The sequence below is a fragment of the Dipteris shenzhenensis genome, chromosome 17, assembly GCF_047967505.1.
Source record: "Dipteris shenzhenensis isolate YYH24624 ecotype China chromosome 17, Dip_SZ_1.0, whole genome shotgun sequence".
NCBI classification, from domain to species: Eukaryota; Viridiplantae; Streptophyta; class Polypodiopsida; order Gleicheniales; family Dipteridaceae; genus Dipteris; species Dipteris shenzhenensis.
In genome coordinates this window covers 27,677,356-27,703,210 of record NC_141612.1, presented here as the reverse complement: position 1 = coordinate 27,703,210, position 25,855 = coordinate 27,677,356, and the positions used below count along the sequence as shown (strand labels likewise).

At 46.0% G+C, this 25,855-nt stretch overlaps 1 protein-coding gene across 1 annotated transcript in view; it reads right to left on the bottom strand.

Moving 5' to 3' along the window:
- The window catches only part of LOC147891924 (metal ion-binding protein), a 127,970-nt gene that overhangs the window by 27,950 nt on the left and 74,165 nt on the right, over nucleotides 1-25,855 (bottom strand). Inside the window, exon 17 of the mRNA XM_087387943.1 lies at nucleotides 17,825-18,127. Within this exon, the coding sequence (XP_087244069.1) occupies nucleotides 17,825-18,127 (303 nt within the window). The remainder of the gene's footprint in view (nucleotides 1-17,824; nucleotides 18,128-25,855) is intronic.

Genomic DNA, 25,855 nt, shown 5'->3' with positions numbered 1-25,855 from the left:
GAAAGCATAATGGAAAGGCAAAATGGAAAGAAAATGAAAGAACAAGAGCTAGGCAATGATAACCAAAATACTCACATGATATAAAGCTTGATGTTGACTAGTATGAAATAACTCAAGACAAGTACAACACTATATAGTGTGACACTAGACTCTAGAAAGTCACAATGTCTATGGGCATGTCTAGGACTCACTAGACTACAAAACACCCCTAGACACCTAGTACACTCATTTTTTACTCACTCTGGCTTCATAATATCATATTCCACCCCCCCCCCCAATGAAGACAAGATGAGAGACTACTGGAATGAAACCAAGAACAAAACATGACAATGACGGTCATCAAACTGTGCATGCCAGTCTAAAACTAGACATGGTTCCCACACAATCTCAGAGGTAAGTGAGCATGGCTTAGAGGCTAGTGAGCATAACATAGAAATCTCATCTAGCATGGCTCAGAGGCTCATCATGCATGGATGCATGATCAACTTAAGGGTCTAGGAGACCAATGCACTAACATCCTGAAACTCACAAGCCCCCTAAAGAAAGTGTCGATGAAGTCCATGGAAACAACTCACGGAGCGATCACCGCATGACTCTCAACGTGTCGGAGTGAGAGTCACCCAAAAGTCGATGTAGAGGCCTCAAGTACCACAAGCAATCGGGAGTCAATCAATGTGTAGTACCTCAGGTGCCAATCGGAGAAGCAAGGTCGAAGAAATCACTTGTTGATGGAGAGTGGTCTACATCAAGCTCGAGGCAATGCACCAATCTCGAAGTAGAAGAGAGTGACCAAGGGTAAGAGCAGCTCCAAATCTTCCTGTGGGCAGTTGGAACAGTCTCGAGCAAAGGCACGGGCTGCTAAACAGTGCCGAGCAGGAAGTATCTCAGGCAGCATGGGAAGAAGCAGCGCTTGGTAGATCATGTGGTGGATTGAGGTGCTAGCGAGGGCAAAGAAGGCAGAGGCAACGTGGACAGCAAGTGCTGCGTGGGCTGCTGAAGTGAGTGGAAGTTTGGAGCAGAGCTACGTGGGTAGCAGGAGCAGCGTGGGCTGCTAGATGGCGGGCAGAGCGCTCAGGCGAACTGTTTGCAAAAGATGGCGGGCAGAAGAATTGTTGGTAAACTGAAAGGAAAGCATAGAGTGAACACAAACTCATAATACTTGCATATAGAATGAAGAAGAGTGAGGTCCTTATGTAGGCACCTCTTACATGCTCACTGAATTCATTGATGACTTCAGAGCTCCACAATCATCTCCTCAATCTGCTCCTAGATTCTCTCAATCATCCTATGTGGCTTCTACCACCACCTAACTGTGCTTATGGGCACCTAACTGTGCCTCTAGCACTCACACAAAGAAACCAAGGTGTGCCTGAGGCATACACCTTGAGATATCCCAACAAACCCCCCCTCAAGGGAATGCCTCAGGCTATGTCAAGGATACAGCTAGCACAAGGTGTCTCATGCCATCTCATGGTGGTCATGGATCTATCAATGGCTAGGATCTCAAGCTAGCAAGGGTTCCCATGGGTGTAAGGTAAACAAAAGGGATACAAAAGACCTTCCGATGGTTATCTCCCCTGCATGTACATGCACACAATGTCTGCAGGAGGTACCATGGAGCAAAACACATACACATGGCCTACATCATAAGGTGACCAGAGGTGTTTACAAAAACACACAAAACACAATAGTTTATTTCATTCATTTTGGAGGAATATCCAAGCTGAGTACCTTGACTCAACATAAAAAGAGAGATCTGGAGCATACATAGAGATGATTTAAAAAGCATAATCTTCAAGGAGGCACATCAACTGAAAGTAGATTGGCATTTTCTGTCTTTGAAGTTGCTTCCTTTTTGGCTCTGCAAAACTTCTCATAATGATTGTTTTTGCCACAGTGTTTGCATGGATTGATTTTGAAGCAGTCTTTTGAGAGGTGATCAGTCTTCCCACAATGATTGCAAGGTGAAAACTTGCCCTTCTGGATTTTTATGGCATAAGCTGTGTCATTGCCTTTCCGAAGCTCCATGTGCCTTTCTTCTTCTTGGAGAGCAGAGATAATACCTTCAAGATTAGGATTAGGAAGATTTTTCAAAGTGGTAACAATATGATCATAATCTTCAGGCATACTCTTAAGCAACACTGCCATAGCATCATCTGTAGTGATAGGAGAGTTGATAGAAGCAAGTTGAGTCATAAGACTCCGCATGTAATTGACATGGGCAGGCAAAGAAGTGCCACTAACCATCTTCAATTCAAAGAAAGAAATTTTAAGTGATAATTTTGAGATGTGAGAGCTAGCACCAAAAATCATGTCAAGCTTCTGCCAAGCTTCTGAAGGAGACTCTAAGTCAGAGATGTGATGAATATAATCATCTCCTAAAGCAAGAGCAATGATACCATATGCTTTCTCCTCTCTAGCGGGATCCCTTGCCGGGTGTGTCGGAGCTAAGGATTCCCCAGCATTGGAGGCTGTTGAAGAAGAAGTTGAAGCCGGTTTGACAAGTCCCCAGAGGTTTTCCCTCATCAATGCAAATTTCACCTTCATCTGCCATGTGTGGAAGCCCTTACCATTGAACTTATCTATATTCAATATGGTAGCCATGAGAGGGTCTAACCCAGGTATTGGGCAGTGTCTTCTCTCTTACAAGGCTAGAATAACAACTGAAAAGCTTCAAAATATAAGCATTTAATGTAGCAAAGACTTGTGACCAAATTTCAATCAATGATGCTTTTTCTTACATGCTTCACAGAGGTGGCTAAATGAAAGCTTTCCAATCAAAACCAGGTATAGCAACTCAAAGCAAAGCTGAAGCCACAGTTGTACTGATGCTATTCAAAACTTCAAAAACTCAGAAATGCTAAAGTAGCATCTAATGTAGCATCACTTTCAAAACCTTGTCAAAACTGTCAAAAACAAAGGATTGAACTTGGAGAGCTTGTATCTCACTCTCCAAAGCAAAGAAAAAGGGGCTTTCTGAGGCAAAAGAAAGCTCATATACCACAGAAGGTCCACTGAGGAGGAGGGGCAAAACCCGCGTCAGTTCGCCATAGCTTGTTTCTTCAATTTCGATTGGTTTTTCTCTGTTTTCACCTTGAATATGCAGCCATTGCTGCTCAGATTTCAGCACAGGATAGCTCAAGGTATGGAGAAGCTCCCTCTGAAAGGAATTAAAGAAACATGGAGTAGTCTCAGAGAAATCGTGGAAGACAGGTTCGACGATCTGCGTGAAATGGCGACTTGCAGCGACGAAGATATTCTAATTCCTTGCAGCCAAAGGTTTGCCCCTTCGAGATGTATCTCCAGCAGGAAGGGCTTGGAGAATGGCAGAGAAACGGAGGAGAAAAGGCTTTAGCAAGATTTGGGAAGAAGGGGAAGAGATGGTAAAGAAGAAGATGGAGAAGAAGATGATGATGTGGCAGAAATGGGATCAAGGGGGATCAAAGGGCTCTGATACCATGTTGGTAAACTGAAAGGAAAGCATAGAGTGAACACAAACTCAAAATACTTGCATATAGAATGAAGAAGAGTGAGGTCCTTATGTAGGCACCTCTTACATGCTCACTGACATCACTGATGACTTCAGAGCTCCACAATCATCTCCTCAATCTGCTCCTAGATTCTCTCAATCATCCTATGTGGCTTCTACCACCACCTAACTGTGCTTATGGGCACCTAACTGTGCCTCTAGCACTCACACATAGAAACCAAGGTGTGCCTGAGGCATACACCTTGAGATATCCCAACAAGAATAGGAGAAAACGGGCAGCTGAGCAGGCGACTTGGTGCCGTGGGAAGGTGACTGAGAAGTGGGCTGGAAATGGCTGTTTGCAGGGCTTGTAGGAAGGCGAAATATGCAGAGATTTAATGTGGGTTTGCCTTCATCAAATGGCGGAAATTTTCACGCAGGTACAGCAGCAAACTGTCGGGCAAAAGAAAGAGCAGCTCCATTTTCTTCATGCTTCAAGTCTCCATGTTGCGGAAGCTCCAATGCTGGTGGTGAGGCTCGGGTAGGAGGAGAAGAGCTCAAGGTGGAAAAGAGGAGAGCTCAAGGGAGAGGTCAATTGGAGGAGAGGACCTTCCAAGGAGGACGGAAGGTAGCTTCATGGCTACTCTCTTACCTCAACCTCTTGGAGGTGGCTTTCATACCATATGAAGAGACATGGCGGTAGGAGAATGCCAAGCTATCTAGGAACGGAATGGAAATATGGAAAGGCAAAATGGAAAGAAAATGAAAGAACAAGTGCTAGGCAATGATAACCAAAAAACTCACATGATATAAAGCTTGATGTTGACTGTTATGAAATAACTCAAGACAAGTACAACACTATATAGTGTGACACTAGACTCTAGAAAGTCACAATGTCTACGGGATATCTCCCAATATGACACGTGGCATGTCTAGGACTCACTAGACTATAAAACACCCCTAGACACCTAGTACACTCATTTTTTACTCACTTTGGCTTCACAGCCTCTCTCCCTCTCTCTCTCTCTCTCTCTCTCTCGTGCTGCACAAGTTAATGCCTCTCCAACAACTCTAGAGTTGGTTTCTAAAGTGCAGGAAATGGTCAACGCTTAGGTGAAGTCCATGAAACAAGAGATGATGGCATTCTAAACCACAAAGTAAATAAAGTTGATCTTTATAAAGAAGTGAAAGAGCAGGAAACCAGAGAAGCCAACAAGCTGATCCTACACGTGGAGAGATTGCAAGATGGCTGCCTAGTCACAAGGACATACACAGAAGACAAAATCGACTACCTCAAGGAGAAGAAACCACAACTGGAATGGGATCCAAATCTATCTAGAATATCCAGAAAAAAGGGGTGCAGATACAAGCTTCTCTCAATGACAAGGCAGCAAAGATCAAGATTCTCCAACAAACAAATAAGCTGAAGGGCAGGTGTAGTCCATGAAACAAGAGATGAAAGCGTATATAAACAGGAAAGTAAATAAAGTTGACCTTTATAGGGAAGTGAAAGAGCAGGAAACCAGAGAAGCCAACAAGCTGATCCTACACGTGGGTGGATTCCCAGATGATACTTAGTCACAAGAACATACACAAAAGACAACATCAACTACCGCAAGGAGAAAATACCACAACTGGAATGGGATCCAGATCTATCTGAAATATCCAGCAAAAAGGGATGCAGATATAAGTTTCTCTCACTGACAAGGTAGCAAAAATCAAGATTCTCCAACAAACAAATAAGTTGTAGGGCATGAAGATATGGATATCTGAAGAAGTCACTAAGACTCAGCTCAAGCAGAGATCTGTTGAACTCACTAAAGTGAAGAAGCCAAGAAAGCAAGAAAATGGGCGGTCGACCTTGAAGGACAAGCATTGATTAGAGAATTCAAATCTAAGCCCAGACTCTCAATCTTATAACTGATGTAATGAAGATCACACAATGATAGCATTAGAATATAGGTATGCTCTATAATAAATGAGAGTTGCTTTATGCACTCTCTAAGAGATGCTTTGTGCACTCCCTCTCTCCTCGGAGTGTAGTACTTTTTTTCGCTTTTGATGTGTACCTTGTCTCATAGGCCCGTGAGGCCTTTTGCAGATGTTAATAAATCCCAAAGCGGCTTGTATGAGTTATTTTTGGTTTGTAATTTGTCTAATAGGCCCGCGAGGCCTCCCGCCTCTCTCTCTCTCTCTCTCTCTCTCTCTCTCTCTCTCTTCGCCTGGACTCTCCCTCCTGTCTCCCGTCGCCGGCGCTCAGCCTCCCCTTCCGTATCTCCGTAAAGCCCAGCCTCCCCTTCCGTACCTCCGTGCAGTCACTCAACCTCCATACAGTCACTCAGCCTCTCCTTCCGTACCTCAATACAACCAGCCGCTCAGCCTCTCCGTACAGCCCGCACCGTACAACCGTCCATACAGTACAGCCCGTCTGTACCTTCGTTGTACCTCTATCCGTACCACAACGTCCGTACCTAGCCCTAGCCCTAGACCTAGTCCTTCCTAGCCCCGAGTTGGGCTAAACCCCTAACCCAACCCGGGGGTTAGGTTAAGCTAGGGGGTTCAACACACGGCCAATTATGGACTGGCCTACCCTCTCCTCCAAGTCCCCCTCAACTCCCTCAACTCCTTCAACATCCATCAGGACTCGATACTCTACAATTGCAGCCATGACACCCTCTCCATATGCACAGAATTACCAACAAGAAGGCTCAAAATGACCCATCCTCGAGAAACAGGATCAGATTTTTTATCTACAGTAGGCAGTGAGAGAGCTACGATTGGAGCTGGCAGAAGTAAAGGCCCGACTTCACATTTTGTGGAAGTAGACAACAAAGCAAGTAAGTCTGATATTCAAGCAGAGATTAAAGAACACGAAGCTAGATGTGATAATGTGCTGAAGATTAGAATAGGGTGCCCAGAAGATTGGTACAAAGAGGAGGACACATATAGTGAAATATTGACAAAGATCAAAGCAAGCTTGCCCAACATCGAATGGGTGAATGATGATGAGTAGGATGATGATGACTCCAGGCCAGCTTCTATTTTGCACTATAGAGGTCATGCAATCCTTACTCCGAAGTCAAAAGATATGCGGGTCAAGCTTCTTCGACAATCTTACGAGTTGAAGGGCACCAAAGTATGGATAGCAGAGGAGCTTCCACAAGCTCAACTCAAGATTAAGGCAACTGAATTAGCTGAAGTAAGGGCTGCCAGAAAAGATGGAAAATGGACAGTTTACCGTGAAGGCGTAGCACTAATAAGAGAGTTTAAATCAAAACCAAAAGACTCTCAGTCTTAAATTGATGTATGGATGTTTACTCTTCCAGATTATCATGTAGGTACTCTAGATAATATGGGTTGCTTTTTGCACTCCATGGGAGCTGCCATGTGCCCCTCCTAAAGCAGATGTACTAGAGGGTTTCTTGCTGTCCCATAGACCTTTTGGTCTCCAATGGACGTTAATAGACTCTCTCTCTCTCTCTCTCTCTCTCTCTCATATATTGATTTTACACCCTTACTCGAGGATCGTGCTGCTCTGATCACCCGCTCACTACACGAGGCCCCCTTCACGCTTTCCCTCACACTACTCGCTCCACTCGTCCACCACCACCTGGGACCATTCCTTGTAATAGCTAGTACGATGATGAGTGCAAGGCTTTACGCCGTCAACTTAGATTCGAAACCAAAAACCCCCTCCCGAACAAACCAGAGACGCTACGTGAGTATCATCGATTGGTACGTAGGAAGAAGCTGGATTCCATCCGTCGAAACGAGAAAGAACTACTGAATATTCTATTTGGTAACAACTCTAAGGACTTTTGATGGAGATTTCTAGAGTGGTGGTCCCCTTCACCACTCACTGACACTCGAGTCTGGCATAATTATGCAACACACTTTATGATATCCCAAATCAGCTAGCTCCTTATCTCTCACACATACCCCGATCCACATCCTGCACACTCTTCACTAGGGGGTTGTGAAGGATGCCGTGATGAAATCTCATAATGGCCGAGCGAAAGATCGTGAGGACCTATGCATTGAATTCATTGCATATGGGATTAATTTCCTAGCCCTAATCTTAGCAAAGCTATTTAATAAAGCTATTTGTTTGGGGTTTCCACGCACCTGCACTGTTAACACTATCTCACCCATCCACAAGGCAGGGGATCCCAATGAGCCCGGAGAACTACAGGACCATTATGATCAGACTGTCATGTCCAAGATTCATGCATCAGTGCTTGATTCTAAGGTCAGTTTATTCGATGAGTGCCAAGGACTTAGAGCAACCGAACACGCTACAGGTTCTCATGCTATCGTGGATGATCCGCCGTAAGCCATCTGTCCCTCACCAGATTATTCAGGCTGAGTTTGGGTCATCCCCACTACAACTAGTTGCATTACTTTAGGTTATCACCTACCTATACCGGGTTAGGGGGTACGGGGATTGCACTTCTGGGCATAGTAGATTACCATGGCTGGCATTGTCCTCTTCTATAGCACTATCAGCAGCAGGTGACTAGAGATGCTGGTATGCACGCACAGAGATATGGTTTGAGCCATTGGGGCTCCACATGGAGACTCCCTCCCTTCCAATATAGCATTGACGCGTCGTTCTCTCCTCTCTTGTCACACGAGGTCAACCAGGTTAACCACGAGGATCTTTTACAGCTACACACATTCCGGACCTGGTTGGGACCGAGCGAGCTTCCAATGAAGCTTAGCTTCTACAAGGATCATTGTTTACATATCATAGAGAAGGGTTTCATTGACCCACCAGGATATACGCAGCAGATCCACTTACCCCACTCATTGAGGATCTCTATTGGGCAATTTTGGGTCTCTTCACATCATAGTTACCCGAGAACGGCGTTCCAACCTCTGGAACGTCTAGAACGCCATTCCAGGAAGCAAGCTGGAACTAGAATGGCTCCGGAACGTCCAAAACAAAAGGGCTCTTTGAAAGTTTCAAATGGGTATTTTAGAGCTTATATATAAAGTTTAAAGCTATAAAATTTTAGTTTCCTTCATTTTCTAACATAGTTCTATATCATATGATGATGAGTCGTGTATGACGTGGCGTTCCGGTTCCCGTTCCCCCTTCCCGGAATGTTTTCATTCAAATACCCGAATTTTCGAAACGTTCTCGTTCCCTGATAACTATGCGTCACATAGACTGCGCATTCAGAGTGGCAGGGCAGAGGGTCTACCTCGGGAGAGGCGCATATGCACATTATGTGACATACACGAGGTCGAGTCGGAGGAGCATTTCATTTTCAGGTGCCCAATGTACTATGAGATCCGAGGACCCTTCTACTGCCTCTTCAAAGACAGTTCTAGGGTGTTGTGCCGATTTCTCTCCTATCCAGACAAGAGATGCTTGGCATCTTTCATCCATGAGGCAATCCGGCATCGCGAGCATCTACTTCAATCACAGAGATAGGAGTAAACCTCCTCCTTGGTAGACCCTTCTCACAGCTCTATCACGGAGTTCTTCAAGCCAGAGCATGTGGACTCCCATACTACGAGGCCTCGACATGATTGGGATCCAGAGCCAACGACACGACAGGTCAGACAAAGAGGGTTGACGCTCAGATAACACTTGGGGATATCCCCTCTCTGTTCAGAGTCGCGGGGCTTGACTGACAGGGGTCACTGTAGCCCTTGTTCAGCGCAAAGCTATGACCAGGAGACAACACAGGACCACGCCCGCGAGCAGCCCACAACACTCTATCGCCGACTTCATGCTTCCGCTGTCTCATCCACCTGGATGACGTGATGATGAGGAGGAGGAGGAGGAGGATACTGATGTATAGTCAATCAATCTGACATGACTATGTAGTACTTAGCACTAGCCTTTTGCATTCTGCATTGTGTGTATGCTCGTTTAGTAGTTCCACCCTCATAGTTTGTTTGTATCAGGATTCTCAAAGTCTCAAAGACCCATCGGCCTTCTGAGACTTTAACAAACTCTCTCTCTCTCTCTCTCTCTCTCTCTCTCTCTCTCTCTCTCTCTCTCTCTCTCTCTATATATATATATATATATATATATATATCATGATTGGACATGTGATGTCCAGGATCTATGCAACTGTATTGGATGCGTCGGTTAGCCTGTTCGCAAAGATGAGAGGGCTCAGAGTAGAGGGTCAAGCCGGTTTCAGGCGAGACCATGGGACTATGGATCACATACTCACACTCAGGAGAGTCATTGAGGAGGCTAGATCACGGAAGGAGAGGGTATATTGCTGCTTTGTGGATTTTCGCAAAGCCTTTGACACAGTATCTCGAGCTCATCTCATCACACGCCTACAGACACTGGGATTTGATCAAGAGATCATCTGGGCAGTCCTGGCACTTTATGAGAGAGTCTCAGGCCGAGTTCGGACAGACGCAGGTTAGACTGATGAGATCTTGAGTACCATAGGGGTCAAACAGGGTTGTCCCTTATCACCAACCCTATTTGGCCTCTACATCGATGAGCTGGAGACTTTCATAGGGGCGTTCGGAGGGACCAGTTGCTCACTTGCCGGGATCATCATCAAGATTCTTCTTTATGCACATGACGTGGCACTCTTGTCGTCCACACCCGAGGGGCTCCAACGACACCTCGATGCACTGCAAGCTTTTTGTCTATCCCATGATTTGGGGGTCAACCTTGGCAAGACCAAGGTCATGATCTTTAACACCTCTCGAGCAATCATGCAACGGAAGCAGTTTACTTTCGATGGGTTACCAATTGAGGTCGTATCCTCATACACTTACTTGGGAGTCATCTTCTCCGGCCCGATCTTCACGATGAGACCAGTGATGCATGCAAGACTTAGCAGAGGATATGCCTCACTCGCTCGGCTAGAGATACAGTGCTTCAACTCACACTTTCAGGACCCTCGGACCAAGGCTCTTCTCTTCGACTCCTTGGTCCCCCGACCAACCGGCATGTATGGCAGCCCTTGTTAGGGACCTAACATGTCAAAAATAGAGTGGACACGGGTGGAGCGCTTGCAGATCCTCATGCTCTCACGGATGATCCGGGGGAAACCATCTGTACCACATCACATCATTCAGGCCGAGTTTGGTGCTTCTCCACTCCAGCTAGATGCAGCCTTTCAGACCATCACATATCTACACCGGGTTAGATCATATGGGGACTGCACATCAGGGAGACAGAGGCTGCCATGGTTAGCTCTTGATTCCTCCATGAGATTGGCAGCTGAGGGAGACGAGCGATGTTGGTATGCACGACTCACAGATGGTTTGTGAGACTAGGGTTTCACATCGATAGGATACCTCCTTTTCAGTACAGTTTAGATGCCCCTCCGCTACTCCCACCCATCATCTCGATCGGGCCACACACCAACCAGGTCATTCGAGAGGATCTCCTACAGCTACACACCTTTAGGACCTAGTTGGAGTCGAGGGACCTAGTTGGAGTCGAGGGAGCTTCCAGTGAAGCTGAGTTTCTACAAAGATCACAATCTTCGTATTTCAAAGGAGGGATTCATCACACCACCAGGGTACATTGAGCTTCATATGCCTCACTCACTACGGATCTCCATCGCACAGTTTCGGGTATCATCACACCGCCTCCGCATAGAGAGTGGTAGAGCATAGGGGATCCCTAGGGAGCATCGCATATGCATATTGTGCGACTATCAGGAGGTTGAGTCGGAGGAGCATTTTATTTTCAAGTGCCGAGTGTACTACGAGATCCGAGGCCGCTACCACTGTCTCTTCAGAGACGGCTCCGGGCTCCTTTCCAGATTCCTGGCCTACCCAAATCAGAGATGCCTCGCGGCCTTCATTCACGAGGGGGTCCAACACAAAGAGTACTTACTCAGGCGACGGGGCTTGGCCACACCATCAGACACCTCTCAGAGCAGGATCACAGAGTTCTTCCCACCGAGTGACATTGATTGTCCAGTCTCTAGCCGCAGACTGTTGGGATATCTCAAGGTGTATGCCTCAGGCACACCTTATGTTTCTATGTGTGAGTGCTAGAGGCACAGTTAGGTGCCCACAAGCACAGTTAAGTGGTGGAGAGCCACATAGGATGATTGAGAGAATCTAGGAAGAAGAAGAAGAAGAAGAATATATTATCGTCCTCTGAAGACCAAAACCGGCCTATGGGACCTGAGCAATACAATATCACAAGTACATGAAAGCTCCTCCCGAAGATGGGAGGGTGGAAAGAGAAACCACCTTCTAGGATTCAGGTGGATTCCTATGCTTGAAGAGCTTATACACAAATGTTCCTAAAGCTGAAGGTGACCCTTTATGCAGCAAATCAGCCAGTTTGTTATGTCCCTCAAGGAGGTGATTGAACTCTTCCCTAATGTGTGCATAGTGAGGGCATATCATTACCATGTGTTCTTCTGTTTCAACCATACCTTGATCACATAGTTGGCATATTCTACTCTCCCTTGGCATCTTTTTCCATCCCCCTGTTTCTATTTGCAGCTGGTGTGATCGGGTGCAAAGTGAGGCTAAAGCCCTCCGTTTATGCACTGCTATAGGTGTACATATGTACTTCTGCGTTGTTGTCTCCCTTCCTGTATAAATTGACCAATATTCGGGGTTGATATATGTGCGATAGTACTCAAATTTATCTTTGTTTTCTGCTGTTTGCCATTTCCTGTGTAGTGCATTCAGCAGGTCATAATGAAAAGCCTCTTCATCAATCTCCTCTGAAGAGTAGTTTAAATACGCTTCTACTTCCCACTTCTTGAACCATTTTTTTAGGTCCTGTGCCCATCCGGATGTCAAAATCTTGCCCTTGTTTGTCTTTTGAAGCTTCTGACTTTCATTCCATGCTCTCTTTGGTAGCCTTTCATTATCCATGCACTTGACCTTTGTGATGTATCTGAGTACTCTCTTCAGAGCATGTAGCTCTATGGGTATACACTGTCTCTAGGAGTAACAAAGAGTATGGTGTAGTAGCCTTGATGCCCAGGTGCCTCCTAATGAAAGACTTTTGCATTTTCTCTATCTCATTCCACGTTGATGGAGATATACTCCCACCCCATACCTCTACTCCGTAGAGTACTGTCTGTATCACATATGCCCCAAAGATCATATTTCGTACTTGCCACCTTCTCGTATTGCTATTGTTGCACTCATTTTCAAATTGGAAGTATTTTGCCCATCCTGCATCAAGTCTCCGTTGCACACAGCTGTTCCATCTATTATTGGCGGGGATTTCAATACCCAAGTATTTGAATGAGTGCACTGTCTCAATGGGTTGTCCTTTATATAAGATTTGGAGGGGGCTGCTTGGCTGTATAGTCTTGACTATCATGAGTTTAGTTTTGTTGACATTAATAGCCATCCCACTCTCTGCACAAAATATGCTGAAGATATCCATCATTTTTTGCATCTTACTTTCACTATCAGTGAAAACAACCACATCATCTGCGTAAAGAAGCAACCAAATCACGAGACCTGCTAGATGAGGGCTGTATAACTCATCTTTACATGCTTCTTCATTCACCAACTCCTCAAGTCTATCAATGCATAGGCCGAACAAAGTGGGTGAGAGCGGACATCCTTGTTTTACCCCCATATTACTATAGAACTCTTGTGACATCCCATCCTTACATTTTAGTTGACATTTTACTTTCTCATAAAGTCTAAAGACAGCAAACCTTATTTCCTCGGGCACCCCTATGCATTCCATTCTCTCCCATAGCACATCCCTAGGCACTGTATCAAATGCCTTCTTAAAGTCAATGAAACAACAGAAGAGTGGCTTCCCCTTGAGGCGGCTTTCCTCCATCAAAACTCGAAGAGTGACTAGGTGATCCACTGTACAGTGTTTTGGTCTGAAACCAGCTTGTCCCATTGCTCTTTTATTTTCTTTCTCTGCCCAAGCACTCAATTTTGCCTCTACTATTGTGCTATATAGTTTGGCTAGAGTGGAACATACCATAATTGTTCTGTAATTTGTTAATTGATTGCGGTCACCCCCTTTGTAGATTGGTTTGATCCAATTCTCTTGCCATTCTGTTGGGAAACCATGCATCAAAGCCTGATTTAGTGCCATTGCTATGTGCCTTTGCGTGTGCTCATTGGTCCACTTAATGAGTTCAGCCACTAGGTGTAGAGTGTCTGCTGCCTTTCCATTTACCATTTTCTTGAGGCCATCTTGTACATCTTTCGATGAGAAAAGACCCTGAGTATTACTGCTGAGAGGTATGCTCACCATGGGCCGAGCCTTGGGATGTGTGTAGAGCTGTTGAGCATATTCCAGCATCTGTGTTTCTGTAAAATCTCCCATAATGTCATTTGACCTTTGTTTAATTCCTTTCCATGCTCTTCTAGGATGCTTGATAAAATCAATTGCATCAGTCCATTCCTTGTTCACAATATGTGCACGTCTTTTTTTACGTGTAAGTGCATGGAGCTGTTTCTCAGCTGCTCTTTTCTCATCCCCCATTGGGATCCCCTTTAGTGCATTCCTAGCTGCCTTGCACTCAGCATCAAACCAAACATTGTATGGTAGCCCTTTCTTGCATTCTTTATTGCTCTTTTTGTACCCCAAAACTGACTTGGCTGTAGTGAGAATAGCATTTTTCAATTCTGTCCACCCAATTTTCTGTTTTCCCAGCAGACACGTCTCTAGAGTTTCAGCGTACTCCACCTTCTTTGCCTCATTTATATGATAGTTGCCTTCAACTGTTTTGCGCTCTTCTAAAGTTGCCTTGGCAAGTAATATATTAAGCTCCACATATAGTGGTGTGTGATCTGAATCAGGGGACTTTGAGCCAAGTGAGAAATTGTGAATGAGATGGCAAGCTTCCAAACCAATCAATGCATAGTCGATCACACTAGCCCCTCCACTGGCACGGAAACAAGTAGGGGTATTTGATTTTGGGAAAAGGGCTGTGCCATTCACCACCAACATGTGCATTCCATTCATCAATTGCTCCAATGCCCTACCATGTGCATTCACTTCCTTATCCTTCGAGCATCTACACCAAATGGGGTCAATGTCTATCTCATGTTCCTTGATGTATTCTTGCTGAGTGGGATAGTGAAACTGTAGATCTCCTATCCGTGCATTGAAATCACCAATGAGCAAAACATTTCCTTTTTTGTTGAACATAGCTATATCCAAGCACAGGTCTCCAAGTGGCTGGGTTGGGTCAACCTCATGTCTTTGGTAGAAGGGAGATTCTCTATGAGGAATGTAGCACCCTGCAATGTAAAGTGGTGAGTGCATTCCTTTTACCATGATCCATATGAAGCGTTTGCATACATACGTCTCCTTTCTTCTTGCTGCTTGGGGGTGCGGTCTTCTGTCACGTAGAAAGATGTTCCCTTTAAGTAAATCTTGCTGCTGTCCAAAATGATTTCTCTCTTGCGCGGGTCAAGCATGGTTGAGGAGATGATTGTGGAGCTTTGAGGTCATCAGTGATGTCAGTGACCTTGTATGAGGTGCCTACTTAAGGACCTCTTTCTTCTTCATTCTAAAAGCAAGTATTCTGATTTTGTGTCCACTCTACTCTTTCCTTTCAGTGTTTTAACATGGTATCAGAGCCATTTGATCCCCCTTGAGCCCATTTTTGCCACATCATCATCTTCTTCCTCTTCTTCTTCTTCACCATCTCTCCCTCTTCTTCCAAAAATTTGCTTGAGCTTGTTCTCCTCTGATTCTCACCCATTTCCCACGCCCTTCCAGCTGGAGATCCCTCTTGTTAGGGCGAATTTCGGGCTGCAAGCAATTGGAGAATAACCCGCGCTGCTGGTCGCCATTGCACGAAAATCGTCGATCCTTCTTCCTGCAAGTTCTCTGCGCCTGCTCTGTCTTTGCCTAATTCCTTCCAGGGCAAGCTTCTCCATACCTAGAGCTACCTTGTGCTGAAATCTGAGCAGCAATGGCTGCATATTGAAGGAGAAAACAGAGAAAAACCAGTCGACTTTGTTCAAGAAGGTGAAGGCGACCTGACGCATATTTTCGCCTCTTCTTCCCAGAGGATCTACTGTGGTATACCAGCTTTCTTTTGCCTCAGAAAGCCCCCTTTCTTTTGCTTTGAAGAGTGTGATATGAGCCCTCCAAGTTCAGCTCTCTAGTTTTGACAGTTTTGACATACTTTTGAAAATGATGCTACATAAAATGCTACTCTAGCATTTCTGGTCTTTTGAAGTTTTCAATAACTTCACTACAAGAGTTGCTTCAGTTTTGTTTTGACTTGCTAAACCTGGTTGTGATTGGAAAGTGTTTATTTCATCCACTTCTATGAAGCATGTAAGTGAAAGCATCATTGTTTGAAATTTGGTCACAAGACTTTGCTACATTAAATGCTTATATTTTGAAGCATTTCAGTTGTTATTCTAAGCCCTGTAAGAGAGAAGACACTACCCAATACTTGGGTTAGAGCCTCTCATGGCTTGCTTATGCAAAATATGTGAAAAGCCAAAACATAAAGCAATGTCTTGTTATGCTACAAAGGATGAAAATGCCAACCTGACTTCCTTGTTGAAGATTGCCAAAACAATGGTTGCCAAAAAGGAAGCAACTACAGAGATCTACCCTCTCATGGAACTTTTATTTGACTCCAAGTACAAGAAAAAGATGAACGTCAGATACCTAAGATATGCTTCTCTACACAACTATGGAGATGACAAGATAATTGTTCTCTTGAAGGATATGACTTTCAGATCCACTTGTTCTATCATAGTACCATCTTATAAGGCATCTTATAAGGCACTAGACACTGCCCATGTGGTAAGACCTTGCCTTGACATGGATATTTTGCCTCCACAAGATGAGGCATCCCATGAAGATTATGCATTTTAAACATCTCTATGTATGCTCCAGATCTCTCTTTTTATGTCAAGGTACTCAGCCTGGATAGTCCTCCAAAATGAATGAAAATAAACTATTGTGTTTTGTGTGTTTTGTAAACACCTCTCGTCACCTTATGATGTAGGCCATGTGTATGTTTTGCTCCATGGTACCTCCTGCAGACATTGTGTGCATGTACATGCAGGGGAGATAACCATTGGAAGGTCTTTTTGTATCCCTTTTTGTTTACCTTACACCCAAGGGAACCCTTGCTAGCATGAGAACCTAGCCATAGATTAATCCTTAACCACCATGAGATGGCATGAGAAACTATGAGACTAGATGTATCCTTGACATAGCCTGAGGCATTTCCTTGAGGGGGGGTTTGTTGGGATATCTCAAGGTGTATGCCTCAGGCACACCTTATGTTTCTATGTGTGAGTGCTAGAGGCACAGTTAGGTGCCCACAAGCACAGTTAGGTGGTGGAGAGCCACATAGGATGATTGAGAGAATCTAGGAGCAGATTGAGGAGATGATTGTGGAGCTTTGAGGTCATCAGTGATGTCAGTGACCTTGTATGAGGTGCCTACTTAAGGACCTCTTTCTTCTTCATTCTAAAAGCAAGTATTCTGATTTTGTGTCCACTCTACTCTTTCCTTTCAGTGTTCCAACACAGACGTGACAGAAACCCCGAACCGACGACCGCAACACAACACACGAGACATCGAGGGGACACACAGATCACTCTGGGGGACCTCTCGTCATTGTTTGGACCAGGGATATGTCCCACGGGAGTCACGGTGGATCTGGTCTTGCATCAAGCCTTCTCCAGGAGACCGAGATGCACGGGACCCCTTGACGGACGCCAGCGCCCCATCACCGGCTATGCAACAGCAAGGGCGACATGACATACGGAGGATTACGTTCCGCTCCAGTCTTTTTTATTTTTGTTGTCATACCCAGATGTATTTGATTATGTATGATCAGACTTAGGATTCAACACGGGTGATGATGCTCGTTTTAGTAGCTCCACCCTTACTCGGATTTGTATCAGGTTTTCTTTAAGTCTCATAGACCCATCGGTCTTCCAAAGCCTCCAATAAAATTTATTTCTTTCGTTCTCTCTCTCTCTCTCTCTCACACACACACACACACACACATATAGAGAGAGAGAGAGAGTCTGCCAAATACGTTGAGGTCTGAATTGAAAAAGAACACTCGCAATTCTACAAACACCTTAAAAGGTCTCATACTGCAAGGCTACAAAGCAAATCTACATTTGTGCAAAATTATAAAATTATCATTTAGAGTCCCTCAACACACCTGCACACATACATTCTCTCCATGGCAAGAAGCACAAGTAGTACAAGCACATACCAACATTTTTTATGAACTAACTTCACATGTTTAGTCATCATCACACAATGACGATATTGTACAGAAGAGACCCATGACCTAGCTTACTTCTTATCAAATTCCTTTTGCATACAGTGATGTAATCCGCATACATTACCCATATCACTATGACAGTCAACAAATCACAACTTTTAACAATAAAGCACTAGCATACCTGTCAATAACCTTATCAACATCTGCTTTACTAGCAGGACCACTTGCCAAAACCCTGGTTAGGCTCAAAATGTCCCTATACTCTCCGTGCTTGAAAGCCTCATCATCATCAACTGATCTGTGTACGAGTGCGATTCCTGACTCGGGCACTGCATAGCTGATAACCCTTCTTTTAGAGGATGAAGCTGTCATCTTTGTTATTTCTTCTTTGGCCTGCAGTATTAAGCAAGAGATTGCCATTGCATATGCCACTCCTCCATAACCCGTGTGAGAAATAAACAGGTAGTTTACTTTGCCTTCATCCCTACACAAATTAACAACAGTTTCTTATTCTATCAGACATGTATGAATATGCAAATACGGAAGAGATTAGAAAAATGCAAAAATCAGTGAAAGGCCTCATGACGCGATAACAAGTACCCTAGTCCAAAAAAACTCATGATATTATTCTTTAAAGTCAACAAAGATAAAGCTAAGCTTCAAAACCCGTTCAGATCAAAAATACATAAGAGATCCCCAAAAGAACGTCACGAAAGAGAAGCCCTAGAGTCAATCTAACACAATAGCAGCAATCCAGCAAGTTGCCAAATAATTTTCCACTTGTAAGACTCCATACAAGGAAAGCATAGGGACATGGTACCAATATAGATCCAGGGAGTATGGGGAACAGTTCCTGATCCATGGGATGTGAGAGCCACTTCCCACTCCAGGGGGTTCTGAAGCCTGATTCAAATCTAAGAGATCCATGAGACACAGATCTAGATCCAAGGACCAAGGAGAACCAGCTGGTCAATCTGCAAGTCCCCTGTACAACAGTTTGCCAGGTCGACATACACACAAATTGAGCTAGCCCGTCTATGGAAGGGCTTGGCTTTCCATCCCTATAAGAGAATCCTTTTAAGGCAGTTCAATAATTTACTCATTTTTGCAGAAACTTTGTATTATCCCAAGAGCACACAGAGAGGCGAATCTAAATGTTGTAGAAGAGCCGGATTGTGATGCACAGGAGGATCAAGAGTAGACTCTACCTAGAGCAGCCACTGAAGTCTGGTAGGAGGCATGCAATGACCTAGGAGAGGTCTACAGTAGTAGGAACTACAAACAACGTCTAAGCTTGGTGCCCTACCTCAACAAGGTGATAGTACAAATTTGACAAGATTTTGTAGTTGGATCTATTATCCGTGGCCCATAGGAAAAAGGCTATTTGAATAAAGTCGGTTTACAAGGTGAAAAGAAAATATGATGTACATTGATACGTACAATGCAAGGCGAGTTGCTAAAGTCTATTCCAAGATGATACCATATGTACAACACAAGTACAATTACGTTGTGCAAGGTATGTCAGCTTTGTAAACTAGAGATAGAGAGGCATAGAAAGAAAGAAAGAAAGACAGAAAGTCTATTAAAAATCTTCACAAGACCAAAAAGGACATACGAGACTGAAAGAAACTGATATAATGAATTGATGGGTGGAGCCACTAAACCAGCATCAACACCCAGTACAACATACAATCCATAATCCATAGTCCTGCCAAAAATGGCATCAGTGCACAAAAGAAGAGTAGAAGCCAGCGAGAGCGTCAGCCCTAAGAAGGGATCATCGGTGTGTGAGCCTGCGGTATTGGCAGAAACCCTGTGATAGGGCACTGTTGACTGTTGACATGTACGATCCGCCCAAGTCAACTGGTTGTGGCTCTGCGGCGATCACTCTTATGGGTCATGCATCTCATCTAGTGAGCATGGCCGTGAGATCCCCTAGTGTGATCTATGTGTGCTTTAGTGCGTTGCCAAATTTTCCATGTATCTAACTCAGGCTCAGGTACCCACCGCTGCCGCCTCTATGAGTCCTGCTGGTCAATACTATTTGGCCGGTTAAACTCAGTGATCATGCTCTGAGTGGAGTCTGGGTGTGCATCCAGATCTCCCCTGCGTGCTCTAAGCAACCATTCCCTGTGTGAATGAAGGCTGCCAAGCACCTCTAGTCTGGGCAAGATAGGAGACTGGATAGAGAGCACTGAAGCCTGTCATGACAAGAGAAATGATTATTTAGTTAACTAATAGTCATTAGAACCTTATAATTCATTGAGCGCTGCTGCTCCCCGCTCCTCCTGCTGCCCTTCCTTGCTGCCTCCTCCCTCCCCTCCCCCCTACCTGCTGCTCCCCCCCGCCTCTCCTCCCTCTCTCCCCTTCCCTACCCCCTGCGCTGCTGTAGGCCCTCCCCCGCGCACTGCTGCAGCCCCTCCCCCCCGCACTGTTGCCCGCACAGCACCCCCCCTCCCCCGCACTGCTGCTCGCCTGCGTGCCCCCCCTGCGCTGCTGCCTGCACAGCCCCCCCGCCCCCCCACGCTGTTTCTTTGCTCCCCCCCCTCGGCTCCACTCCTCTCCTCTACCCTCCCCTCCTTTCCCCTCCTCTCCTCCTCCTGCCCCCTTCCCTTCCCCTCTCCCTCATGCTGCCCTCCCTTTCTCCTTTCTGACTCCTCCCCCTCATTCATTCTCCCTCCTTGCTCAATCTTCTCTCTCCCTCCCTCCTTTCACCCTCTCCCTTCATCAGGTGTACCCCCTATTATTTGGGGGTCTCTTGGGCTTCAAGAAAGCGGACGGAGTTTCTTTGTGTTAGAGTCGGCCTTTCCCACCTCGATTGACAAATGGGTACCCATTCAGTCAATCTGTCACTGCACACACTGGCCGCAGGAACCGTCACTTTCTCAAAAGACAAGCTGCAGCAGTTGCAAAAGGATTTGGAGCATGAGTATTCCACGACTCTCTTTGCACGCATCTTTGGCTCCCACCCCTCCAGATCACAAGCTAGAGATTGGATGCTTGCGGCGTTTCCTCAAGAGCTCGCTCCCCACCTTAAGGATGTACGTTTGTTGGGACGAGGTTTCTTTCAAGTGTGCCTAGATTCCCCGGACGTCACGAGAGACTTGCTACAGACTGGGTTTCTCTTTCTAGGATACAGGAGGATTTTTTGTTTCCCTTTCAACTAGGCTTGGACCCAGTTGAAGAGGACAAGCACGGAGTTTCCATCTTCATCAAGTTCCCTGGTCTACCTTCAGTTTATCACTGGCTTCTTTCAAATATTGGCGAGAGGTTTGGTGTGGTAACAGAGATCCCCCCTCTTCTTGGCAAGCTTTCGTCGACTGCTGAGGCAGTCAGGATGGATGGGGTACCCAGGGTTAGGGTCATTGTCGAGGACCCTAACATTTCAAATGACCACATCATGCTACAGCAACCCGATGGGTCTTTCTTTCACCAAAGATTTGAGGTTGCACATCGTCAGGACCAGTGCAGGATTTGTAGATCCTCCGGGCACTTCGTTAGAGATTGCCCAAAGAAGAAGAAGAGGCCAAAAAAGAAACCAACTCGTACTGGGTTACGACAGAGACCAAGAGCACGACCTAGCGCTCCACGGGCACCGCCTCACACACAAGCTCCCCCTCCTCCTAGGGCTGCCCGAGTCCCTCCTGCACACCGCACTACCTCTGGCCCCCAGTGGGTTCCAATCGCGATTAGGCCCTCTACTTCAGATCATTCTTCCGCCGCTCCAGAGACTACCCCTCAGTAGCCTCGGGAGCCTACCACCGTGGAGCCTATTGTTCAGGAGCCTTCTTCTGCTCCACCACAAGATCAAGCTGTGCCTCCTTCAGCAGCCCAGGTTGTTGGCACCTCGTCCGCGGCACTTCTTGATCAGGACGCAGCACAGGTGCCTCCTTCTGTTGACAGAGGTAAAGGGGTCTTACATTCTTTCCTTGATTCGGTAGGAATCCTTCGGACCCCATCCCCAAAACTCGCTCAGCACAATTCCTTTTCCGCTCTTGAGGACCTCTTTGACCTCCCAGATGATGATTTTGTACCCTCCACTTTCGGAGAGCCAGTTTATCAGCATCCCCTTTAAGAGATCCTTCTCTCTCTCACCAATGGACTTTCCTCCCCTTGGACCTCGTGTGTATGGTAGGAGGTCAGCTCCAGTAGAGGGTTCTTTTTCCGCCACCAAGTCTAGTAAGGTATTCCAACCCGCTTCCTCCTGCCAATGAGGATAGCCAGTTGGAATATATAGGGGTTGGGTGGCATCCCTCATCCCTGTCGTAGACAGCTGATAAGGAATCAGCTTCATCCAGGTGTGTCAGGTGGTTCCTTAGACATTCTTTTTCTAAAGGAACACAAACTAGATGCTAGAGATTGCTCCAAGTGAGGTAAGCTGCTTTCAAGCCGGATGTTTTGGCTTCCTGCCTTGGGAACCAGAGGAGGTACTTAAATATCAATTTCAGACTCTATCCTCCCTCTGGTCATTGGACACGGTACCATCACCCTCTCCACGGCCCAGTGGATTTTGCTTATGGTTGACGAACGTAAGGTTGGTTTCCTTGACCTCTACGCTCCGAACAACAGAGGGGGGCGTGTTCTTTTTTGAGAGAGTTGCTCTCATGGGCTGACAATGCAGATTCTTGGATTATTGGAGGTGACTTCAACATGGTTGAGGCATTATCCGATAAGAAAGGGGGAAGAGAAGGTGATATTCACTCCCTTGAGAGAGCAGCTTGAGATGCCTTCATGTTCAGATTCAGTGGCAAAGATGTTTAGTCAGATGATGCACTTCATATTCAATCTCAGTCACTCTTGTTTTCATGGTCGAACCGTAGGGTGTAGATGCCTATCCATGCTCGGATTAACAGATTCTATGTGGATGACTGGGCTCTTGATAGAGGGGGGAGAGTTTATGGGCTGAGATTGCCCTTGAGACAAGAGCAGGAGCTTCTGGACTGTGAGTTGGCTGATGACACTGCCATTTTTATTGAGGGCTCCTCGCAGTCACTGGATGCTTTCTGGACAGCCTTGGATATCTTTTGCTCAGCTGTAGGAGCACACATTAACTGGCATAAATCCTTTGGCTTTTGGATCACCGATGAGGACACTCAAGGCTGGAGAGTTGACATTGCCTTCTCCTAGATTCAGAGGGGTGTTCATGTCAGATATTTGGGATGCCAGGTAGGGTTGGGCATCTCTCCAGCACATCAGTTTACCCCAGTACTGGAGAGTATAAGGAAAAAGCTTCTCTTCTGGAGCTCAGCCAAACTTGACCTTGCATCTAGAGTTGTGGTAGTGAAGGGTTCTCTTGGCCACCGCCTGGTTTGTGTGCTCATGCTAGTGCCGGTCTAGAGAGTGCATCACTCAGTTCATTAGACCAATCAGAAATTTTTTATGGAGTGGACTCGATGGCACGGCAGATGTTGCAGCGAGGGTGGCCTGGGAGACCATTATTCTCCCTACATGTGAAGGGGGCCTTAATATCATGGACCCGGACCTACAATGCAGGGCATTGCTTTGTAGGTGGTGGTGAGGGGTCTCATGCCTAGGCAGGAACCTTGGAAGGACTTCTTTTTTTGACGCATTCAGGCTTGCACACCTACCTTGGAAGATGATTGGGTGGACAGCCCTCGCTAGATTTTTACTTCCACCTCTCTCAAATCTCCTGCATCTCCTCTCATGGCTGCCATCCTGAAAGCTTGGGGCAGCTTCAGGAATACACTTCACAGGGTTCCGCCCTCTACCCTCGAAGAGATTGATAGGCAGCCGGTCATTTGGAATGACAGTATTCTTGATGAGCATGGCACAACACTGGGCACTTCGCATTACATGCAGTGGTCTAGATGGGAGAGAGGCCCCGCCTTCACAGTAGGCACTTGGAAAGCATTTATCAGGCTACCTGAGGATCAGAGACTACAGTCTATGAGTCACCTCAGAGGGATATCACGCAAAATTCAGCAAATAGATGCAGCCATCCAGGTGGACTGGCCATTTGATATGCCTATTACTTCTACCACTTGGATGGGAGCTTTCTCGAGGACAACAGTTCCTCTTCAGGTGATCGCTCTTTGAGATGTTGGGGAGGATGCACTTGTCATTGACGTTGGGGATGGGAGTATTCTTTCTAGATCCACGAACGATATTCTTCTAGAGGTTGCCTTTCGGCCTGTCAAGATTGCTGGCTTTGTGGATCATGTAGCGGGCTTACAGTAGTATTTAGACCCCGACCCTCTACTCTTGGCCCTGGGATCCTGGAGATTGAGGTTATATGGAGGTGCACCTATCAGTTGCTTATAGTGGGACCAAGGAGAGTGGGAGTGGATAGATCATGGGCACCGAGAGAGGGGGATTCCCTTCTTTCATTTCACCGTTGGTAATGCCAAGAGATTTCAGTTGAGCAGTAGGGGTTGGATTCCCTCCAAAGCCCCCCATCAGGATAGCTTCTTCATCACCACAGATTTGCGTAGGAACTTCTGGAGGAGGCTCTCGAAATCCCTCAGAAATAGAAAGATCACTCTTTTGTTTTGGCTTTCTATTCATCGAGGGATTGCAGGGAACCTATGGAGATCATGATTTGGGGCTGACCCTACTTGCCCTCGTTGTCATTCTGCAGAGGAGTCAGTGCGACATTGCCTTTGGGACTGCAGTCAGGCGAGGACTGTTTGGAAAGGGGTTGCTCGGATACTCAGCATTTTTCTTACCTCCCCTTTCTTCATGACTTGGGGCTCGGTCACCTGGTTATCCCTTACTGGGCCCCAGATGTTTTATGAGGGTGAGCCTTCTTCTTGGGAATTCTCGGTCCGCAAGCAAGTGATAGAGGCCTGCTCTCTTCAAGATGTACCATTTACTCCCTTCAAAGCTTCTCATGCTTCAGTGGACACTTCCTGGGAGATTCTGGCTAGCATTTCCTCTTGGCACATCTGGAGAGCCAAATGTATAGAGGCCGTAGACCCAGATACACCGTTCATAGGTGTTCACATGTATTTAGACTAACACGGTTCATACTTTGATAGCCATTTGGGCTAGCATGCATGGCCCTTCACGGGCAGCCTCTTCTAGGAGGACTGTATTCCTACGAGTTAGGAGGGGTTCTCCCTTTTTCTCGGAAGGTTCTACAGGATTGAGATGACACTATTAGCCCCAATCCTTTCTTTTTGGCTTTTGAGCTTTTCATGCATTGCATGGTGTATCCCGTATGGAGATACTTGATAGAAGTATCTTTTTGCAACCAAAAAAAAAAAAAAGAACCTTATAATTATTAGCCGCCAATTTGATGGTATAGTTATATGTTTGGATTTATGATCGATCAAGCGGTGTAGATAGTACCACTAAACTATGTAACATTGGCCAATGATTAGTGATAAAGATGTGCACACACTTGTCTAGGTCCTAAGGGCAATAGAAAAGGAAAGGGTGCATTAGAGTGCATTAACTGGTAGGTGCAAGGATCATAGGCTAAGGGTAGGTCTAAATGGGAAAATGGAACTTGAGTGATCTCAAGGGACATTGATGAAGGGGTAATCCCCTTCATTGTGATCATTCATAGCATTCTCTATACCACATTGCATTCATCCGCCCTCTCTCTCCCACCTTGCATGTAGGTCGAAGAGAAACAAGTACTCTCACGAGGGCACTCTTTCCCCCATTGGAGGGCCAGTCAGCATTCAAATTTTGCAGCACACATTTGCATTCTTGAAAGCTTGGAACTTCACATTTGGTATTGGAGCGATGATAATCCATGACCGGGATAGGAAGAGCGAAGAGAAGAAGTGAGCAGAAAAGGAGAGGGAGGCTGCATGCAAGACAGGCAGAGTTTGGCGTGGACAATAAGGTTAGAAGAAGAGCGCAGTACGCAGGCAGACCGGCCAGGCGTGACGACGAGGAATGCATAGGGACTCGTATGGTGCACATGCGCCAACACAGAGGCCTTTAAGGGAGCTGTACGACACGTGCGGGAAAAGAGGCATCGGGACCTGCGTGTCACGCAGGAACCAAGAAGGTCTCTCACCCGTGTGATAGTCACGAACCAGGTCTCTCACCTGCGTAACAGTCATGAATCAGGGAAGCAAGTCTCTCTGAAAGTTTTTTTCTATACACCTTGAATTTCGGAGAGTCTAAGGGAAGGGGATTCTCTGGAAATTTTGCTCTTGGACAACGAATGGGGTGACTCCCTCCCTGTGTGGATGTGCCCTTAAAACCCTTAAACCATGAAGAAAGGAACCTCCCA